Genomic DNA, 23,579 nt, shown 5'->3' on the forward strand with positions numbered 1-23,579 from the left:
CTCGATCTGTTCAGCCGTTGCAGAGAAAAAGGGGTTTCAATGTTTTCGCGAAAAACAATATGGCGGCCGAACCACGTGACCTGTGACGTCGTAATTACCATTAAAATATTTTATAGACCGACTACCTCCTATGGTGAAAATTTGATCTCAATCGGTCCAATTATTGCAGAGAAAATCTTTTTTAAAGGAAATTAAAACTTAAAATGGCACTGAGTTAAGGATCATCAGAATCATCAGAATTATCAGAATTCCCAAAGTTCAAAGTGCCATATCTTGGTCAAAAATGATCGAAACGTCGTGAAGTTCGAACTTGATCTGTAACTTATCATGAGGAAACGATGTGCCAAGTTTGAAATCATTAGCATTAAGCGTTTAGAAAAAAAGTCCGGAAAGCTGTTCTTTGCGTGACGGACTGACTGAGGGACTGACAGACTGACAGACGGAGGGATGGAGTGCAAACCTATAATCCCCTCCGGTGTACACCGGTAGGGGACTAATAACAGAGAAAACGCTCATATTAAGCATGCAGGTTGTGAAGCGTATATATATACCGTAGGCCTACACACACGTGGGTTGTGAGGAGAATATTTTAAAAACTTACGATTGCAATTTAACTTCAAAAAAAAGTTTACGAACGCGAATCTCACAAAGAATACAGCTTGTATTTCGTGCCGACGAGACGTCAGAACAAGAACGAAAAGACTCCAAAACCAAGATGGCGCCTGACCAAAATGAAAACGGGACACGGGAAGGAGTGACGAGGCACGTAAGATGGTGACGAGGTACATAAGATGGTGACGTATGCACGCTGCCGGTATTAAAGGGGTAGTATATAGTTACAAGTCCTCAAATGTTTCACAATAGAGAATTATCGGCAACGAAGGGTGTCTGTTTGTCTGTCTGAGAGGGAGATCTCAAAAAGTTGTGGACAGATTCGGACGAAACTTAGTTGACAGGTTGTGTGTGACAATGACGAACTGATTAGATTTCGAAGATCTGAATATGAATCCTGATACGAGAATTTTATTTTATGTTGAAGTGATTCTTCACCATTGAGAGAATGGGGCCAAAAACGATATACAGGGAATTCCAAAAAACTTTTGGTTGTTAATATAGTTAGAACCACAAATGATACAACGATACCCTTTGATTTATATGATGCAGAAACTCATACTTTTGTACATAGCATCAATACACTTCAATGTGAGCTCCGTTTGTCGCTCAAGGACATCAAGACGGTATACAAGTTCTTGCCATGTTTGGCTCAGCATGTTTGCGTCCACTATTGCACATGCAGATGTGAAACGAGAATGAAGATTCTGCAGGTTTGACACCTTGTTGTTGTAGACATCTTTACAAACCCCCACAGAAAAAAATCAAGAGGAGTTATGTCAGGTGATCGTGGGGCCAGGCAGGTGGTCCGTCTTGATGAATCCAGCGACCTCAAAATGTTTCATTCAGAACAGCTCGATCGACTAAAGCCCAATGAGGGGGAGCGCCATCTTGTTGAAAAATGATATCAGGTTGCAGGCCTTCAATCTGTGGGAAGGTGAATCCTTCCCACATGTTCATGTAAATTGTTGAAGTCACTGTCTCCTTCGCAAAGAAAAACGGACCCACCAAGCGGTCATGGAGAAGGCCACACCACACATTAACATTTGGACTGTCGTATGTTGGACATTTGGACGTATGTGTGCAATGACCACTTGGGGTTTTTTAGAGCTGCAGATCCTCACATTCTGCCAATTGACCTTTCCTGATACATGAAAGCAAGCTTCGTCTGTGAACATGACCTTTTTCAGGTAATCTTCATCATCTTCTATGCGACTGAGCATTTCCAAGGCAAACACCTTGTGGTTGGTTCCGTCATTTGGTTTTAGTTCCTGCAGAATCTGCATCTTATACCCATAATGCTTCAGTCTTTTATGCAAAAGTCCTGTGTACAGCGGTGTTTGGTAGTCCCAGTTCTCTGGATGTGTGTCGGATTGATTTTCTGGGACTTTGTTGAAATGATTCACACACTCGTTCAACATCTGCTGCACTTGTGTTTGGTTTACCGGTACTTTTCTGTTTCTGACAACTTCTAGTCTCCTTAAACCCCTTGTACTACTCTCTGATACTAGTCCGTGATGGTGGATAATTTCCATACGTTGTGGGAAGCGCATTCGACGCACTGAACTTTCTCCTGTGGAGTCGCCATTTTCCTTCACATTAAACCACCACACCTGAAGATAAAGAAAACCTTATGAGTTTCTGTATCATAGAAAACAAAGGGTATCGTTGTATCATTTGTGGTCCTAAATATATTAACAAAGTTGTCCAGGTCTTTTTGGAACACCCTGTACAGCATGATATTTCAAAGAGTTGTGGACGGATTCGGACAAACTTTGGTGTATGAGTTGGGTAAATGACAAGAACAAGCCGATTAGATTTTGGTTCAGGTCTGAATCCAGATCCAGCATATCAGTGGGATACAAAATGTAACAAAACTGTTCAGCCTGGAGGAGGTATGCTCTCTACCGAGTGCCGTTCTAGTTCATTAAGACTGCTTTTTTCTCCACAGGGCAATTAAATAAGTTGGAATGTCCTTCCCTTGGGGTTTATCCATGCTCTATCCTCCAAATGCTGAGCATCAAGCAAGGAAGCAGTAAGTATCATATGTAAATTATTCTGCATGACTCAGTTGGGGTTTAAACTGCCGACCTTGCAGACTCGGAGCGAATGCTCCAAACTATATGTAAAATAATAAGCGTCCGTCATGCTTCATTCTAAAGAGTTCCTGATGTCGTAGAGTAAGAAAAATGTTGTCATTGGAAAGCTAATAATCGATTTACTCGGTTGGAAAGCCAAATAATTGATTTACTTGGAACAAAATTTGTGTCCATGTTAATTATACAAATTTTTGTTTGAAAAGCCCGTGTTTCTAGAATGGAAGAAGAGGAAGCAGGATGTGGAGTTTTAATGTCGCAGTTCTTCAACATGTCCAAGTGCTACTAAACTGGAGGTTCTTGGAAGTATTAAAAAGGCGATTTATGTTTCACAGTGTTGAAGTATAGAATTAATTTTTAATTAAAAATAATTGAAGCAATTTACAGAAGGTCAGGTAAACAGCAGCAGTAACTGATGGTAAAACTCTCTCATGGTAAAAAATACCACTCTGTTAAGGTAAAATGCCTATGCTTACGCTTGTCTTTTGGTGTCAGGGTAACGGTTGGTGAAGCAATTCACAGAAGCACCTGTAAACGGTGGGAGTAACTACCACTCCCTTAAAGTAAAATGCCTACGCTTCTGCTTGTCTTTCTTCTGAGGGGCTGTCAAGGTTAAAGTGAACAAATTCCAGAAGCGTAGGTAAACGGCAGAGTAACTACAAATTTATCATGGTAAAGCTACCATTCTCTTAAGGTAAAACATCTATGCTTACATCAGTCTTTGTTTTCCGAGGTGCTGTCGAGGTCAAAGAGAAGCAACTAACAGAAGTGCGGGTAAACGGTGGGAGTAACTCCCACTCTCGCAAGGTAAAATGCCTCCGTTTGCACCCGTTTTTTTTTTTTCTAAGGTGCTGTCGAGGTCAAAGAGATTATATTAATTGTAAAAAAAAATTACCTGATCTGGATTCAAACCTTCACCAAATTTGAATCCATTCTTCCTTGTCACATACTCAACCAACCAGTCCAAAAAGTTTTGTCTGAATCTGTAAACAATTTTTGGAGATATCGTGCTATGTATCGTTTTTAGCCCTATCTCTCAATGGCAAAGAACCACTTTAACATTCTAGTATCCGGATCAGCATCTTCACTAAAATCGAATCATTTCATCGTTGTAACATACCCCACCTCTCCAAATTTCGTCCGAATCCATCCACAACTTTTTGAGATATCCTGTTCATAAACAGACCAAACAGACAGACGGGTGAAAACATAACTTCCGCACACCTTCGTTGGCGGCGGCAATTACACCACCCCATCGAACAAGCTGTATTCGTTCTTCCTGTCTGTTGTTTGTGTCCTTTATAAGGTCGTTAAAAACAGCAAGTTTCCTGTTTGGAATCATTTTCAATTTTGGTTGACAGCCAAGCAGGTAGGCAGGGTAAAAGTATTTTCTCCCTCCTCTCTGCACATGTGCAACCTGGACAAATTCCGAGACAAAGTACTCCTAAACTACAGGTTTGTTTTCCGTATTTGTGTTCAAAATACATTCAATTTAAATAAGCTGTTGCTCAATCATAAATTGACGTTTGTGGACGGACAGACAGAAGTGAACCAACTGCTTAACCTCGCTTTTTGTTTTGCGTGCACGGGGTAAAAATGGTACGTGCTGCTTCCTTGTTTGACGCTCAACATTTAAAAGGACAGAGCATGGATAACCACAAGTTGGTAATAGTAGCACAGGCTTTGATGGGGCAAATGGCTTCACCTGTGTCGAACTTCCTTGTAAGGGAACTCATGTTATCATCGTCTTGCTGTACCGATTTACCATAACATATGACTTCCCAGGAAAGAGAGCCAAATGTGTGACTCGCACGGTTGCGCACGGTTGACAAGCCGGAAGTAGTGGATCACACATCTAGTAACAAGGTGTGATGAAGAGGCAATTTTCCCCAATTGGCTCATAAAGATGAGTGAATTTGGAAACCCTGGACGCTCGAATCCTGGAGCGTAAGACGCTCGAAAGGTGGAGAAAAGCTCGTGTCAGTGTGAGGTGGGTTTGGTTATATTGTTGCTGATAATCTGGTTGAGTTGGTCAGGAAGAAGCAAAACCCTGAGCTAGATGAAGCTGGTGCCTGGAGTGAACAGTTGGTGAAGCATTGGTCATGGTTGGTGAATTACGAAGCACAGAACCCAAGATATCTTTTCGCCCATTTTCATTGCACATTCTCCAGCGCACGGTATTGTCAAGTGACTAACTGCCTGGTACGGTAGCATAAAGGTGATACCTAAGGGTGTTTACCCAAAGTCGTTGTGCCAGCTAAATGGAATTTTATGATTTTAAGACATAAATCTTTGTAATCAGGTATTATGTTGTGCACCTATGTTCATTTGTCACTCTTATGGTCTCATTCATTTTGACCATTTGAGCTGTTCAATGGTGTTGCTGTACCTTAGCCTTCCTTGCAAACGCGCACGAGTTCATCCAACCTTTGGTCACGTGACATTATGCTCCACCTTCAGGAAAGGAAGACATGGCGTTGCCAGTCAGAAAACCAGAATCATTCTAAAAGTTGCACATTCCACACTAAGCAGATTGATTACCCTCAAACAACATACTCCAAATCTGGAGAACACCGGCACACAATGGCCTTTTCTATTGAAAAATACCAGTGTGGTACTTAAAGTCTGCAAGACAAGAATTGGCATACATAACAGGCTGATTAATGTCCGTTCTGAAAGGACGGCGTGCTCGCTGATGCAACACCTCAGCTTTGGAGGTTGGATGACGTGCACACAGAGGTGGTGATAGTAATACAGCAAAATACATCTTTCAATGCGATTATCCTTTCCATGAAGCAAAAGTGAGCACGAGCTATTGCAGGGGAGGAGATTTCCCATGAATTACAATGTAAACATGTTTACTTACTTTTTGACACTATGGAAATGCCTGCGTGCTTCAAACTTTTTAAAACTTCGTCTTGGTACAGGGCACTTTTTCAAACACGATGCGGCTCAGCGCACAAGATGGACGTGCCGATGGGTCGAGAGCATCTCATGAGGACATCAGTCTGAGCAGATAAGGAACAGACCCCTCAAGGCAAAATCCAATGCATTTGCACTCTCTCAGCAAGCACTCCCTTTTCTGCTATTCATGTGATCACCGCAACCCGAGGTTTCCATTTCACGGCAAACATTTGTCCGTCCGTCACGACTTTTGCACAACCCACATGTTAACAGCAAGTCTTTTTGGCAGCAGGTGCAGATTTTTGACACGTTTGCTCAACGGAAGTCAGGGGTGATATCTGTTTAACATTCCGAAGATTTTCTGGGGCGATGGGGGAGGGTAGACAAATGGGAAAGTGTTCAAAAAACTTATTTTAGTACGATTTATACGAAAGCCTGGTGTTGGCTTAGCGGTTAGGGTGCTGGTTTGGGATGCTGGGATCCTGAGTTTGAATCCCAGTTTATTGTTGAATCAACACCAGGGGGGTTGATAGCCTGACATCCTTCCAAGGTCGGCAAATTTATTACCAGCTTGCTGGGATAAATATGCCGAAGTGTGCCTTGGTTTAGAATAGGTATACCGTATCCCTGCGTGTCGTAAGAGGCGACTAAAGGTTGGCGTCAGGAAGGGCAGCCGGCCATAAAAGCATTGCCTCAAAAAGGGAACAATGATGATCGTCATGGGACCCGCAAGGCTAACTTCTGCTCTAGCAGGGAATATATATTATTATTATTATTTTTTTTAGTACGATTTACACGAGTAACACAAAATATGAATAGGAGTATTTAAAGAAAAAGAGATAAAACAGAAAAGAAAACTATACCTTCATAACACACTAAATTTGTGATTGCACTGAATAAATGTGAATTACTTCGTGAAAAATATTTTCCGACAGAATCAGGAAAGCCATGCAGATTGGAGAGGATCGCAGCACCGTTTTATGAGATCCATTTGGCCGCATGGCGACCAGTTTGTCAGTCAGCGGCCAAACAGTTCCAAGAGGGTGTTGAGAAGTGTACAAGAGACGAGACCATCGTTAATCACACGACCTTGTGGCCTCGGCTTTGTTACACATTCTTCATGCAGCGCCGCCTTGCCTCCCTCCAGCTGTGCCATCATGATGCACCTCGGGTGTGACACTGCACGCCAGGAAGGGCCACGGAGTAGGGAAGGAGTACGAGCGGCGTTGCATCGGGCATTGCCATTTACACGAGATGTACACTTCAAAGATTCAAGTCGAAGGAAAATCGAAATGTTAATCGTTTACTGTCAAGCCTTTGGAAAGAAAACGAAAACAAAAGGAAGAGTTTTTTATGGTCGATAAAATATTTATTTAAAACAAATTAATATCATTGTTGCTGTAGAAAGAAGCAGATAAAAGAACCAAAACTCCTCGCGCTGTTCATTCAAAGGCACTTTAATCAAACTGTAAACAAAGATTTTTTTATTTCAACAAAATTTATGGACGAGAAACAGAAAACGTGGAAAGTTCAGGAGCGCAGTTCATAGCCGAGGGTGTCCAGGTTTTGGTCAAGCAGACACAGCGATGTCTCTCGCAGCTTGGAGAGTAGAGTCCGCAGTTCAGACTTGCTGAACACCTGTAGACACGCACGGAAAGTCGTCGTTAGTCAATATTACAGGCCGTATATTTATTACATACGCACAGGAGTAGTTGTGAAAAGGGACGACAATTCTCAAACCAGAGCATTTACATGCACAAAGCATCTCATTTCTCCTCCCTCCCTGCACCACCACCACCACCACCCCCACCCCCACCATGTTTGCCCACCACAACCACACATAGCTCCCACGCTTCATTCCCCTTCCCATTAGTTTAGGTGTTGATGTGCAAATTGCTGATTCCATATCAGTATGTGAGTATCACTTGAAGTTTTTGCAGAGTGACGGTTTCATAGACAAATCCCAAATTGAGGTGGGATTAAAATTAAATGCATGCACGCACGAACGCATGCGGACATGTACACTACCAGTCAAAAGTTTTAGAACACAATTTTTCCAGTTTTTATTGAAATTTACCCAGTTTAATGTCTCAATGTACTCTGAAATTAAGCACAGAACAAATAAACAATTGGAGATAAAAAAGAAATCACAGAATCATTTTGTTTAATCAAATTTAATTTAAATTTTTGACTCAGCAAAGTAGCCACCTTTTGCAGATATAACCGCCGAACACACACGTGGCATTCTTTCCACAATGGAAATCAAATATTGTTCGGGAAGTTCTTTCCAACACTGTTGCAGAAGTTCCCACAAATGTGTTGCACTTGTAGGATGCTTTGCTTTTACCCTTCTGTCCAGTTAATCCCAAACCAGCTCAATGGGGTTTAAGTCTGGAGACTGTGCTGGCCATTCCATGATTTGAAGCCTACCGTCTTGTTCTTTTCTTCGAAGGTAGTTTTGACATAGCCTGGAGGTGTGTTTAGGGTCATTATCTTGCTGTAGGATGAACCCCTGACCAACTAGGCATATACCAGAGGGTATTGCATGGCGCTGCAAAATGCTGTGGTAGCCCTTTTGGTTCAGGGTGCCAGTCACTCTGTGCAAGTCGCCGACTCTGCATCCAGCAAAAGAGCCCCAGACCATCACGCTTCGTCCTCCATGTTTGACAGTTGGTGTCACACACTGAGGAACCATCCTTTCACCTACTCAACGGCGTACAAATACCCTGCTTGATGAACCAAAGATTTCAAATTTCGATTCATCCGTCCATAAGACCTTCTTCCAGTCTTCAGTCGTCCACTGGCGGTGCTTCATGGCCCAGGCAAGCCTCTTTTTCTTATTTTGCCATCTTAGCAATGGCTTTCTTACTGCCACTCGACCTGTCAAACCTGCAGCTCAAAGTCTTCTCTTCACAGTTGAAACTGAGACTTGCTTACTTCGACCAGTGTTAAGCTGTGCTTGAAGCTGTTGTCCTGTGAGCCGCCGATCACGCAAGCTGTTGACTCTCAGAAACTTGTCTTCTGATTCTGTTGTGGCTTTGGTTCTGCCAGACCTCTTCCTGTCAGTTTCCTCCAGTTTCCAATATACTACTTCCTGCAGTGCAATATTGTCCAAATAATGCTTCAGAGGGTGTAATAACAGTCTGTTCCAATACTGCTTTTATACAGACAGAGGGTTTGTAATCAAGTAATCAGCAGAGGTTGGGACACCTGTAGGAATGTTTGCATCAACTTTCAAGGCTTAATTTACTTACATTGCTGCAGAACAGCTGTTGTTAACCTATTACTTGTTCCCTGAAGAAGGCCTTTTTTTACAATATGACTGCAATTTATATTATTTTCCCGTTTTTGCTAACCTAAACTTCTTTTTTTTAACCTCGAGCAGTTTACTACTTACCTTTGTACCATTTCAGGTTATTCACTGGACATTAAACTGCGTAAATTTCAATAACTGGAAAAATTGAGGTGTTCTAAAATTTTTGACCGGTAGTGTATACACACCTCCGACGATCCCGAGCTCTGTCGCAAAACAGGCATGAGCAGACAACCTCAAACCTTCACTCGCTTTGTAGATTGAAACCATTTTTGTGTCACGTAGGATGAACGTGGCTCGTGTATGCCATCCCACTTCATTATACCGATATGTTGCGTGTCATCGGGAGAATTTGTTTTTTGTTTTTACGAATTTGACATGACAACATCTGCACCTTTGGCCAAAAGGTATAACGACAGAAGGTGGAGATAAACTGTATGAGAGTTCAGGTGGTGAAATCTTTGCAAAAGTCTGCCAATGTATGCAGACAGTCTTGTACAAAACCTCAAGGGACATGCTCTACAAAGCATATTGGCCAAGGTCTGCCCACTTTTAACCTTTAGTTCAACAAGAAGCAGGGTCACATCAAAAACAATGCTAGGCAAATGTCGGCTACGTAAAATGATACAGATGTTAGGTAGGATGCAAGTTGCGCAAACCAATATAGCAGATGCAGCAAATAGGAAGGGTATATGTGTGCAACCATGACAGGACTCAAAATATATGTTCGGTAGAAAAAGGGACGCTCAGCAGTGACAAGTTGTTGGGATGTAGGATTAGCATAATACCGGTTGCTCACCTGGTAAAGTCTGTATTGCTCTGAAGTAATGATGTCTGCAAGTCGTAGACACTCCTGGTACTTTTGTGTGCTTTGCAGAACTGCGTGCAGTAAAAAGCACAGGGAAGGCAAGCACAGGCGCCTCAGTTTCTCCATCTGCAGTACACGCTCTTTTTCCTCTTCAACCTCTGGCCTATGCTGAGGGACATGAGTCAAGGGTGAGGAGTGTGTGGAGCAGAAGAAGAGAGGAGAATGAAAATAAATAGACGATTCAGCCAAAAAAAAAAATACATAAACAGAAAACGGCCGACAAAGCAAGGCATTTGTTCCACGCAAAATGGGCAGGCGCCCCAGCGTGAAAGGTCTATTCTGGATACTCTGGAACATGAAAATCTTAGAAATCTTGGCACCTGTGGTGGTCAAAGCACAAAGGACAAAGCACTAGGCCTGTTGCTCTCACGCTGCAGTTTGGTGGCCATTTTTCTAACTCCCTCTTTTCCGGTTTTGCTATATGTCACGCAACCCTCCCCCCTAACCCCACTCAGCTCCTTCAGGATTCACGCGTTTTCCCAGGAAAACTCCGACTGGTCAAATTCCCAAAATCCAGGCTTACAGCACACCTAAACTGTTTTGTTCTTTTTTTTTTTTTTACATTTGTGGAACCACTTTCCTGAAGCTATTCAATTCTGTTCTTCCCTCCAGAACTTCAAGCAAGGGGTGCATCACCATCTCATGTCACCCCCGCCCATCCCCATCAGTGATATTTTCTATCTAATCCAACCCTTTTAATTGCAGGTTACTGAGTTTCCTATTTGTTCTTTCCATTGCTTGTATTGTCCAACTGTGGCCACATGACCTCACAGTCAGTACTTTGCCTTCAAAAGCCAGCATTTTAAAAGCCTCAGTGTTGAACAACATACAACATACCTTGCCACTGTCAACCATCCAGCCCCCATCGACAAACAGGAGCACGTTGTAAATCTTATCCCGTACATCCATGGATAGGACGCGGAGCTGGGACTCCCATGCTTTATGATCCCCCTATTTAAAAAAAAAAAAAAAAAAATAGAAAAGAAAAAATAATATAATTTAAAAAAATGCATACAAAAAATAGCAGCAAAGTCACCTTACCATGGTTGCAAATCACTGCTGTGTAAACCATTCCGAATCACCAATTTTTATTTTTGCAGAGTCGAGGCTCTCGGAAGGAGCAAGAAGACAACGAAAATATAGCAGAAGGAAGCGTGTGTTTGGGGGGGTGGGGGGGGGAGTGACGAAGTGGGGATGTGGGGATGTGGGAGGGGACACCAGCAGCAGGGTTGAGGGACTTGGCGAAATAGAGGACATTGGGGCAGATGAGGGTTCTCGGAAATCCAGGCGGTGAAGATATATACAGCCACAAATACTCAGGAAGGAAAAACTGTGTGCTGTGAAAAACTTTGAAAAACTGTTCGGGTCGTGTTTTGAGGCCTTGTAGTTGTACAGTGAACACTGAACAACCTTGAGGCTTTGTTTTTCTCTCAGCGGTCCGTGTTTTTGTGATCCAATAACTTTCGTTCTCTGTTTTCCCAATCTTTTCACCCCATAGCCCTCTTCCTTGTGTAAATCACAACTCAAAAAAATCCAAAAAAAAAACATTTCCTTCTCTGTTCTCATTCGTTTATTCATTCTTATTCGTTCGTTCGTTCGTTCTTCGACCACGTGTTTCTCCCCCATTTCCCCAGATAGATTGTCAAATTTCAACTCGTTATTTTATCGTCCATGCGTTATTGTTTTGATTATAGTTACTTTTGCTTTGAATTTCTTGTAACTTGTAATTATTTAATCGTGTTCTGCTCCTCGTGTGCGGCCTTGTAGTTGTACCCCCGTCGGTGTTTGTTATCTTAATCGTGTTTTGCTTGGCTCTTAGATTTTTCCCTTCTACCCCGAACATAATACTCTGTCTAACGTTCTAAATCCCCACCTCCCCCCCCCCCCCCACCCCCAAAAACCAAACAAACAAACAAAAAACCAAAAACATTTATTTTCCTTTCTCCACGTGTACTGTTGACTCATCCTGTATTTTCTGTCCAGGTGTGCTGTTCGCCCCGCCCCCATTAACTCCTTGCCATCCACCGTTTGCCCTTCACGTGAATCGTGGTGGTCCCTCTCGGCTCTCCCCCCGTTGGTATTTTTGTGCACATAAGATTGTTCACGGTTCTGTTTAAATATTATTTAAATATGTATAACCTTTCCCCTTCAGTGTTTTACTCAGTGGTATTTTACAACACGCTGTTTTTCTTCCTATTTAAAAGGCTTTTCTCAATTTCCTCTCCAACTCATTCCACCTCAAAAAAAAGAAATTCAATATCTTATACGTCTCCCTCACTACATGGTCTAAATTCACATTCATTCCATCCCTCCTCCTCCATCATTCTGAACCGGATTGCTAACTTGAAAATCACAACAAACCCAATTTGTTTTCAATGTTCGTCTTTCATTAATCATCCACTTTCTAAACTCCCCTCTTGCCCCTCCCAACCAAATCCCTCCCCTTGCACCTACACTCCTAAACTCCTAAACTCCCCCCTTGCCCCGCCACTCTTAAACTCCCCCCCTACCCCTCCACTCCTGAACTCCCCCCTTGCCCTTCCACTCCTGAACTCCCCCCTTGCCCTTCCCCTCCTAAACTCCCCCCTCACTCCTCCCCTTCAAAACTCCCCCCCAACCCCTCCCATTCAAATCTCCCCCCATACCATTCCTCTCCAATTCTGCCTCCTCCCCCCTCCTCCTCAAAGCTGCCTCCTCCCCACTTCGTCTCCCTTCTATCTCATACCTCCACCCCCCCCCCAACCTTCTTCTTTCCTCTGCCCCCCCTCAAACAACCCCTCTCTGTGCCTCATCCCTTCACCTTCAAACCTTTCATCCTCCTCATCCTTCCCTTTCTTGGAACTCTTCTGCAATCGCTGACACACTAACAACTGCTCTCCCTACCTCCCCCTCTCATCCTTCATCTTACCCTACTCCTCCCCTCCCCTGTCCTGTACCCGATGCTCCCCCTCTCTCTTCATTAATGGTATGGACCTCAAACATCCGGGGCCTTCGCTCAAACCTGACTGATCTCTCCATACAGGTTGCTTCTGACAATCCAGACTTGATCTGCTTAACAGAGACTTTCCTCCTTCAAGATGTCTCTGATTCCTTAATATCTCTTCCTGGTTACTCCCTCCTCCGGTATGATAGACCTGAGCCTCGGCCTGGTGGTGGGGTGGCTATCTTTATCAAAAACTCTCTTCCTCACTCTCCTTGCACTGCCCTCTCTCCTCCTCACCCCCAGGAGTACCTCTGGCTATGGCTTCCTCTCCGCTCCCACCTTTTGTTCATATGTGTTCTGTACCGTCCCCCAAACAGTGATGACTCCATCTACATTTCACTGTCTGACAACATGGACCAACTTCTATCCACTCATCCCAACTCTCTCTTCCTCATATGTGGTGACTTCAATTGTCATCATGCCACCTGGTTGGGTGTGGGTTCCTCTCTCACCAGTCATGGCACCTCAGCAAAGGACTTCTGTGACTCACTGGGATTGACACAATCTGTCAATTTCCCGACCCGGATCTCAGCCAATGGAGTATCTTCTCTTCTAGACTTGGTTATGACTAACTTCCCTGCTAATGTCTGCTGCTCTTCTTCTGCTCCAATCGGTTCTTCTGATCATGTGCTTGTCAAAGTGGACATCTCTCTGGCCATTCTCAGAGAGCCTCCTCAGCGTCGACGAGTCTGGCATTTCACTCAGGCCGACTGGGACGGTCTTCAAGCAGCCATCAATCGTCTGGATTGGTCTCCCATCTCCACTGCCTCTGACATCAATTCTTCCTGGGAATTCTTCCAAAGCAAACTGATCTCTCTCATGCACAGATTTATCCCATCTCGCCTTCAGTTGTCTTACCCTTCCTCCCGTCCATGGTACACTGAATCTTGTGGTGAGGCAGTTGCCCTGAAACAACTTGCCTTTGCCTCTTGGAAGGCTAATCCAACTGAAGGAAATCTCAGTTCCTTCCACCAAGCTCGGAACAAGTGTGTGTCTACCCTCAGGAGTGCCAGGAAGCACTACCTCTCCTCACTCAAGAATGAACTCTCAAACCTGTCTCCTTTCTCCAAATCCTGGTGGCGTCTGGTGAAATCCGTTTCTGGTGTTTGTTCCCCCTCCATCCCCTCCCTTACCTCAAATGGCCACACAGTTGACATCGCATGTGACAAAGCCGAATGCCTCAACTCTGTGTTTGCCTCAAAATCCTTAGTCCCAAACCCATCTCTCTCTGTTCCCACCTTTCCCAGTCGAACCAAGCTGCTCCTGGACTCTGTGACCTTCTCTCCTGACAAGGTGGAGGAGTTTTTGTCAAACCTCGACTCCGATTCTGCAACTGGACCAGATGGCATCAGCCCACGGGTCCTAAAATCCTGCTCTGCCGCTCCATCTCACCCTCTCTCTGTTCTTTTCACCCTATCCTTGGCTCAAGGTCATCTGCCAGCATCCTGGAAATCAGCAAACATTACCGCTTTACACAAAAAAGGTGCAAAAACAGATCCTTGCAACTACAGACCAATCAGCCTGCTCCCAATTATCTGCAAAGTCATGGAATCCATCATTGCTTCGGATATGAAATCTTTCCTCTTCTCCAATGGCTTGATCTCTGATCATCAATTTGGTTTCAGACCAGGTCACTCTACTCTGGACATGCTGCTTCTGCTGTCTCAACAATGGATGGAGGTCCTCAATGCCAAACAGGAAATCAGAGCTGTCTCCCTTGACATATCACGTGCCTTCGATACGGTCTGGCACCCAGCTCTGCTCACCAAACTCTCCTCCTATGGTATCCATGGAAATCTCCATGCATGGCTTGCGGACTTCCTCTCTGGTCGTAGTCAACATGTGGCCCTGAATGGATTTCTCTCATCTCCCCTTCCCGTTCAGGCTGGAGTTCCCCAAAGCAGTGTGCTGGGCCCTGTGCTTTTTCTGGTCTTTATCAATGATCTCTCCGACTCTCTGGAAAATCCTCTGTATCTCTTTGCTGATGACTCCACTCTCTGCCGCTCCATTCCTCTTCCCTCAGATCGGCAGTCTGCAGCCTCCTCACTCTCTGAAGACCTGGACAAAATCACAGACTGGTCAAACATGTGGAACATCTCTTTCAATCCTGACAAATCTCACACTCTTACTATGTCTCTCCGAAAAGATCGACTGGACAACCCTCCCATCTACTTTCTCAACAATCCTCTCCAAGAAGTTCTGTCGCTCAAGCTTTTGGGTCTCACCATCTGCCATGATCTTTCTTGGGAAAACCACATTTCCAAGCTGGCCTCCAAAGCCAGTCGCCGACTGGGCATCCTCAGTCGTGCGAAGTCCTTCCTAGGCACACCTGAGCTCCTCACCACATACAAGGCTTTCATCCGCAGCTCAATGGAATACTGTTCTCCCCTATGGGCTGGTGCTCCTGCCTCACACCTGGCTCGGCTTCACGCTGTTGAATCCAAAGCTTTCAGAATCATTGGAATCTCCCGCGATGAAGCTATCTCTGAGGGCCTTTCACTCACTCACCGCAGGCAGGTAGGTGGTCTTTCTGTCTTCTACCGACTCCTCTCCGGCCTTGCTCCCCCAGCTCTCTCTGTGCTCTGTCCCCCAAATATTCCTACAGGTCGCACAAGATCTGCCAGCCACCCTCTGATGGTTAAACTGCCGAAATCTCGGCTCTCTGCTCACCTTCACTCTTTCATTCCTCTTTTCTCCCGCCTCTGGAACAAACTCCCACACTCACTTCAATCACACTCCTCCCTCCAGGTCTTCAAAACAGCTGTTCACCACCATCTCTTATCTTCCCCCATCCAAAACCTTGATCTTTTCTACCCCCACTAATTCACCCCAGATCCACCTTGTTTGAAACTCCAACTTCTTTCCTGGAAGTCTTGGCAGTGTCCATATGTTTTATACCTCTCCCACCCCCCCCCCCTTCCCATGCCTCCCCCCCAAAGCCCTCTCCCTCCCACAGTTCTCTCGATGTCTCCATGTCTCTCGGTCCCTGCTCTCAAATGTTGTGTTTGTGTCCTTCCCCCTCTCTCCCCATCTTGTCTACCGCTCCCGATGTTATTTGTTTTGTGTGTCTGTTTGTCTTTCTGTGTGATTAATGTTCGCTCTTTCACGAGCCTCGATCTTGTATACAAAAAAAAAACAACAACAAAAAAAAACTGAAAACTTGTAGAGGTGGGCTTGGGGAAGGGTTAACAGGGGTATAAAAAAACCCATTGTTGTGGATGCGGGATGACCTGAGTTGGTGGTGAACAGTGGTCTTGAAGCCCTGGCAGAAAGGATGGGACTGAACAGACTAGGGAAGCTAGTTCTACAGGTGAGAGAAAAGTGGAACAAATGTAAAGAGGTGAGCAGTGAACCTGGATTTTGAGAATTTAAGAAGAGGGATAAGAGCAGACCACATGCACCCTGCAGAAACCTGTGGGGTGAGGGACAGAGCACAGAAAAGGCAGAGGGTGCAAAGACCAGATTCCATGGCATTCCGGTAGCCACTCAGGGATAGTTGATGTTATATGGCCCTCTCGTCCTATGAAATTCTGTTCGGTAGATGAAATCCCATCATCGCTGGAAAGTGCATGCGCCACGGCATGTGCCTATCCACACGTTGTTTGTCGTTGGCTCTGTGCGTTGAGGTCGATTGGGTTATGCTGGCCATCCTTTCTGTGAACTCTAACAACTACCATGGCATTGTTCACCATCACAGCAAGGTGCTCTGGATTGCTACGGTCTACATTCTTGAGCATAGACCACTGCTTCTTCATTCTACTGCTTGATGAGGCCTTCACCACTGTCAACCTTTCCTTTTCTTTGGATGTGGAAGGGGAAGTTGACCATCCAGCAGATGCCAATTCCAGCTGGATTTCCTAGATTTGCAGAGTCCCACGATCCTCGCTTTTCCCGCCACCATCTTCCATGCACATCGCGTCCAAGTGACCATCTCTCAGGAAAACTATAGAGTCCATGTCCATAGACAACCATCTTAGGATAGTGATCGGGTTATTAGCTCACTCTCTGTTAGCCGTAATCCGAATGGCCGAACAGCTCGATCTCCCCCCTCACCCCCCCCCCCCCCCCCCCACCAAAACACACTGTGTGGTACATTTCTATACCAACCTATATCAAAGTTGAGCAGATGAGTGATGTACAATTATTATTACACTCAAAATAAACATGGTCATCTTGATAAATGGACCTGAGCCACCATGGGAAATATTACATTTGTACCCGATGGGATCTCTTGGCAGGTGGGCACTGTGGGGATGTGCAGAAGGAGCGGTCCAATGGAAAACAGGAAATGGATGTCTTAAGATAACGAAAGATGTTGATGATAAACAAAATGTTTGAAGAAGAAGAAGAAAGAAAGAACCACCTTTAGAGGCCATTTTTCCCCACAGAGCAGGGGGTTTTTTTTTTTTTTTTTTTTTCCAGTTCAGTTCCAGCTGGAGTCATCAAGGGTTGGCCTTTTTTTGGCACTTTGGTCCCCTTTTTGAAGCAATGTTTTATGGCCGGATGCCCTTCCTGCCGCCAACCCTGTTAGTCACCTCTTGCGACACACAGGGAAGTTACCAGTGAACTGGTACTCAATATGCCGACCTCGGAAGGATGACAGGCTGAGTCAACCCCCCTGGTGTTAATTCAGTGATCGACCGGGATTCAAACCCAGGATCCTAGGATCCCAAGCTGGTACCCTAACCGCTAAGCCAACACCAGGCTAAAGACAGCTAAATAAACTTGTTCAAAGCATAAAAAGACAATGAAATAAATCTCTATGGTTGACAGGCTATAGAGTGAGTGCGGTGATTTTGGGCACCTCGCTGGTATAGTTGGTAAATAGGAAACTGTGATAATGACTGACTGAGAAAAAGGAATGAGAACAAAGTGGAGAAGGATTGAGAGGAGAGAAATAGACAGAGAACGAGTAATCTTCTTCTTTACCAGGTATGCACCAATGCCTGCCCGATTCAAGCTTGTGGGCAGTTTAGAGCCAATTGGCTACTCCGGTCTTTCTGCTAATCAGTCACCCTCCATCGGCTCACAGTCCTGAGCAGGTTGTCCAGGCTGGACCACTGTGTGGGCCGGGTCTTTTGGGTCTCCTGCAGCCGGTGGTCCTTTGTCTGGTTGACAATTAATCTGATTGTTCTTATTATCCTGGTGTTGTCAAAGTTGTCCAACTTTGAAAGAAAAACCTTCAAGTTGTTCAACTTGTGCTTTGAGCTCACTCAAGTAGACAGCAGGATCTTCATCTGATGGAGAACCGAAGAGAAATTCAGTTTCAGCACTGAGCATATTTAGTTGATCTGACATGGTCAATAACTCCAGTCAATCTGCTCCAGTTGAGCTTCATGAGCTTCAGTAATTCCTTTGTACTCGTCGTCAAAGTTTTCATCTCCATTTCCAAGGCTTGGAGGCTCTGTTCGATTTTTAAAAAACGTGTGAGCTGTTCCGCTAACCACATAAAGGTCGACTCGGACATCGACAGCATCCTTCCTGGCACGAGTGCACCAAGGGGTGGTGAGAAAGCTTTCACTCCAGCATGCTGAGATGGACCACACATGATCATGTGATGACAGCAATGTAGTCACAGATATCAACGATTTGAAAGAATAATTTACTCGTTTGTTTCATTCCACACAAATAATTAAACAAGAAAGGGAATGGATAGGCACGTTAAAATCTATGCCATATTTTCCAGTCATCAAGGCATGTAAAAGTGTGAAAAAATAACCATTCAGAGAATTCAAGGCACACCTCATACTGCAATCGAAGGTGCTCATGTGCCACTTGTTCCATGTAGTTGGCTTGAGCAGGAAGTACCGGCTCGCCGGGAGGCCGATTAAAGTGCTGGAACCACGTGTTGAAAGAGTAGTGAGCATCCTGAGGTGGCAGTAAAAGAGCAACAACTAGAGTAATGACGATGATGCCTCAGTTTAGATCAGACTTTATCGATTCCTGTCAAAATTCAAGTCAATCGTACTAAAATACGCAATTTGGAGTCTGTCTGTCTGATGATTTTTTGACCGCGATACATTCCGTCATTACTTATGCAATCTCATCCAAACTTGACAGGATGACTAAGGGTTACATAATGAAGGTTGTAGCACATTCATTTGCCCCCATCCTCCCCAAGGGGGTTTTCCCCACCATTGCGGTCAAAAGGGTTGCGTGTTGAGGTGTATATCCATGTTAAGTTAAGTTTTTCCGCAGCTCATTGGAATACTGCTCTCCCCTCTGGGCTGGTGCTCCTGCCTCACACCTAGTTTGGCTTCACAATGTTGAAACCAAAGCTTTCAGAATCATTGGAATCAATCGCGATGAAGCTAACTGAGGGCCTTTCATTCACTCACCGCAGGCAGGTTGGTGGTCTTTCTGTCTTCTACCGACTCCTCTCCGGCCTTGCCCCCCAGCTCTGTCTGTGCTCTGTCCCCCAAATACTCCGACAGGTCGCACAAGATCTGCTTGCAACCCTCTTCTGGTGAAACAGCCAAAATCAAGACTCTCTGCTCACCTTCACTCTTTTCTCCCACCTCTGGAACAAACTTCCTCACTCTCTCCAATCCCACTCCTCCCTACAGGTCTTTAAAACAGCTGTTCACCACCATCTCTTATCTTCCCCCATCCAAAACCTTGATCTTTTCTACCCCTATTAATTCACCCCAGATCCACTTTTCTGAAATACCGACTTCTTTCCTGGAAGTCCTTGCAGTGTCCATGTGTTTTTTTTTACCTCTCCCAACCCCCACCACCCTTCCCACGCCTCCTCCCCACAAGCTCTCCACCTCCCACAGATCTCCTGATGTCCCTGCTCTCAAATGTTGTACTTGTGTGCTTCCCCTTCTCTCCCCATCTTGTCTCCCGCTCCCTTTATTTTGTCTTATGTGTCCGTTTGTTTGTTTTTGTCATTAATGTTAGCTCTTACACGAGCCTTGATCTTGTAAACAACCAAAAAAAAAGTTAACTTTATTGTGCCGTTTTTCCAAAGACGCTTTCAATAACAAAACGAATGATAATAGTATATTATTAATGTTATTACAAAACAATATTAATACTGTTACGTGCTCCTGCCCGACCCCCCTGGTCACGGTGTACCTCCGAGCCCCGAGAGGAGTCACGGCAGAAAAATGTGTTATTCTGTATGTCAAAGATCAATGGTGAAGCCACACCAATTGTTACTCACAAATAAATATTGTATTAATATCACACAATAATAACAGTACAACAATAATATGAATCAAAAGTACAATCAATGTCCTATGATGGTACCATCAGTTTTGTAATATATAACTCACTGTGCTCCAAGTGAGTGAAACAAGAACATCCCCAATGTCTCTAATCCCCGGCTTCAAGCCAACGTCGATCCGCTCCAGCGATTGACAGATCAATGTCCAATCGAGACCAGAATCCCATTTGGATGATAGTCACAGTCACGCGGCCAAAGCTGTGCAAAGGCGCCCTCACGGTGACTGGGAAATCCAAAGGCGCCCTCCAAGGGACGGGGAAATCACACCCTCGGGTATTGATGTTTCACAGCTCACAGTCGGCGACACGCAGACTTTCCACTCAAAAGCCACGTCACACACACACACACCCCAGATCGACGTCTGAATGCGGTGAAAATGGTCGAAACGAGACGAAACCGTGAGTGAAGCGCAAGTCCTGCGTGAGTCAAAATGGCAAACGGCACGGTCCCGTGGCGCAACGGCACGACGATGATGACAATGATTCTCTTCAGAATCCACCGCAAAACCTGACATGCAGGTTGATCCGTCACAGCGACAACAACTCTGTCGCAGGAATCCCCTTCCCGGGAAACCAAAAGTTCACTCGTGACCCCTGCTCGCCAACGTTCGCCCCAGACCGCAAGTAGCTCGGCTCCTTCTTGTCTGACTCACTCGCTCCGCCTTCTTTCTCTCTTCTTCCTTTTCGTCGTCCTCCGGTTCCTGATCCGGTTTCCTGTTTCTTTTAACTCTAACTTTTCACCTTTTGAAAACAGTTCATAAACAATAAACCTTTTGAAAACAATAATAGTACATGGAATCAGAAATATTTACAGTGGATGAAAACCACAACAACGGAAGTAACGAATCCGTAACAATACCAATAATATCCCACCTCCCCAAGGTGTTTTTCCTGCAGTGATAACATGTATAAATATGTTATCATACCGTTTTCATGAGAGCAACGGCCGACCAGAAGTAAAAATTTATAAACCACAAAAATGTTTGATTGTATATACCCCATTCTCACTTGAACGATTTTCTACGCGAATGCCGTGCGACTACCAAATCGCACATAAGAGGGCATACGGGAGTCGCACGGCAGTCTGTTGATTATTCGCACAGCTTGTAGGGGTGTCGTGTGTAATCACTGGTAATTCGGACGGGTCACATGCCCATGTAACTTTTTTCAACTGTTGAAAATTTCCATACAGCTGTCGCACGTTTCGCATAGTTCGCATAGTTCGCATTGGTCGCATCGATTTTATGTGATTCGCGCGGATCGAACGGCGCTTGTACGGCGGACGCATGGCACTCTGATTGGTTGTACGGCGCTTATACCGCATGCGCACAAGTCGCACGCGAGTTTAACAAAAATCGCACGGCGCTTGCGCGGGACTCGTTGAGGTTGTACGGCAGTCGCACGCAACTTGAACTGTTATCAGATGTTTCGGGAGGAAAAGTCGCACGAGAGTTTAACGGCAGTCGCACGGCAGTTGTACAAGTGAGACTGCGTGGAAAAAAAACAGGGAAATTCGTACGGAAATCGCACGGCTGTACGACTTTTTAGTCGCACCGCAGTTGTACAAAAAATCGTTCAAGTGAGAACGGGCCTTGACCTTTTAAAATAGTTGATAATGCTTTTAAATACTAAAGTGAAATCGATTTGGAAGAATCCACACATCTGTCTATGCTAATCACGTCAACGAACACACCTGAAGGTAGATCTACTGGTCTACATAAGCTCACAATGGTTAACACCACCCTTCCCGCCATTTCCGTGGAGTTCTTCCAAGGAGTTTTGTGATTTGCGATATATTTCCTGCCGACACCCTCCCCTCCCCTCCCCCCCCCCCCCCCCCCACCAACACTCTCGCGGAAGTAAATAAATTCCCATTACTAGCACTTCAAAAATTAGAATGGTGAGGAACGGTCTGATCTTTTCAATGACGTTATATAACATGTTATTATGTAATGCATGGTCTGATCCTTTCAATGACGCGAACTAACCTGTTATAATGTCATGCACGATCTTATCATTTCAATGATGTGATCGAACATGTTATAATGTCATGCACGATCTGATCCTTTCAAAGACGTGATCAAACACGTTATACTGTCATGCACGATCTGATCCTTTCAAAGACGTGATCAAACATGTTATACTGTCATGCACGATCTGATCATTTAAATGACGTGATCTAACATGTTATAATGTCATGCATGTGTGATCCATTCAGTCACGTGATCTACCATATTATGTCATGCATGGTCTGATCCTTTCAATGACCTGATCCAACATATAATATAATGCATGTTCTGATCCTTTCAATGACCTGATCTAACATGTTATAATGTCATGCACAATCTGATCCTTTCAATGACCTCATCTAACATATAATATCATGCATGTTCTGATGCTTTCAATGACCTCATCTAACATATAATATGCACATTCTGATCTTTTCAATGTCCTGATGTAGCATGTTATAATGTCATGCTTGTGCTGATCTTTTCAATAACTTAATGTAACATAAGAAGTAATAGTAATAATAATTGGCAGTAATAAGAAGGATAATGACATGATTCCCCATGTCGCTCCCGGAGTGAGCGGGTGTACAAGGAATTACAAATGCAGTGATGATGACAGCAAAGAGAAATGCAATGTGGACCTTACAATCCTTTAGACAGGAGACCAATAAAATGACAGTTCAGTACTTCGTGTAACCCCCACGAGCATTCAGGAGAGCACGTACACGTCGAGGCATGCTGTTCACGAGATTTGCCAAGGTTTGGACAGGAATCGCTTGCCATGCAGTGACAATAGCCTGCTGTAATTCACGCACAGAGGTGGGCTGCTGGTCCAAGTTGTCGATTTGACACGTTAATTCTGCCCACAAGTTCTCTATCGGATTCATATCCGGGGACATGGCAGACCACTCCATATGCTCTACACCACGGTCAGCAAGAAAGTGTTGGATCATGCGAGCATGATGAGGCCGTGCATTGTCATCTTGGAAGACAAAGTTTCCTCCAAAGGCTGCACGAGCAAATGGAAGCAATGTTTCTTCCAGAATGGCCCTGCACTTGAACTGGTTCAAGTTTCCATTCAGAACAACCAGGTCAGTTTTGCCACCTGCATGAAAAGCAGCCCAAACGGTCACCCCACCACCTCCAGCTTGGACTCTTGGCACTACACAATCTTCATTGTAGGCTTCATGCACTTGTCTGCGCACTCAGACGCGGCCATCTTGACGATAGACCAGAAATCTAGACTCGTCACTGAAGATCACGTGATTCCAGTGTCCTGGCTGCCATTGACGGTGTTCTCTGGCCCACTGCAATCGGCGCTGGCGGTGTTGTCTGGTCAGGCGTGGCTTTCTCAGGGGACACTTGGCCTGATAGCCTGCTTGAACCAGTCGTTGGTTGACTAGCCTTCTGGATACAGGCACATTTGTCAGTTGATGCCACTCAGCCCTAAGCCGATTAGCTGACTTGGTACGGCCATTGCGGACAAACCGGTGCAGCTGTCGATCATCCCTCCTTGTGGTTCTGCGGGGATGTCCTGGCCTCAGTATTGGAGTAGGGACACCCC

The 23,579-nt window shown here is 44.8% G+C and overlaps 1 protein-coding gene and 1 long non-coding RNA gene across 2 annotated transcripts in view; both read right to left on the reverse strand.

Moving 5' to 3' along the window:
* Positions 1-1,656: 1,656 nt before the first annotated feature.
* Positions 1,657-5,726, reverse strand: LOC144890939 (uncharacterized). Its single transcript, XR_013622600.1, has 3 exons — positions 5,575-5,726; positions 5,098-5,162; positions 1,657-2,225 (listed from the first exon to the last, which is right to left on the reverse strand). It is a non-coding gene; the product is annotated as an uncharacterized LOC144890939 (long non-coding RNA).
* Positions 5,727-7,053: 1,327 nt separating this feature from the next.
* The window catches only part of NUP107 (nucleoporin 107), a 97,121-nt gene continuing 80,595 nt past the window's right edge, over positions 7,054-23,579 (reverse strand). Inside the window, exons 25-28 of the mRNA XM_068098591.2 lie at positions 18,519-18,644; positions 10,631-10,744; positions 9,725-9,901; positions 7,054-7,250 (exon numbers count right to left, since the gene is read on the reverse strand). Of these exons, the coding sequence (XP_067954692.2) occupies positions 7,143-7,250; positions 9,725-9,901; positions 10,631-10,744; positions 18,519-18,644 (525 nt within the window). The 3' untranslated portion in view covers positions 7,054-7,142. The remainder of the gene's footprint in view (positions 7,251-9,724; positions 9,902-10,630; positions 10,745-18,518; positions 18,645-23,579) is intronic.

Source organism: Myxine glutinosa, chromosome 2 (genome assembly GCF_964187855.1).
Source record: "Myxine glutinosa chromosome 2, kmMyxGlut1.1, whole genome shotgun sequence".
Classification (NCBI taxonomy): domain Eukaryota; kingdom Metazoa; phylum Chordata; class Myxini; order Myxiniformes; family Myxinidae; genus Myxine; species Myxine glutinosa.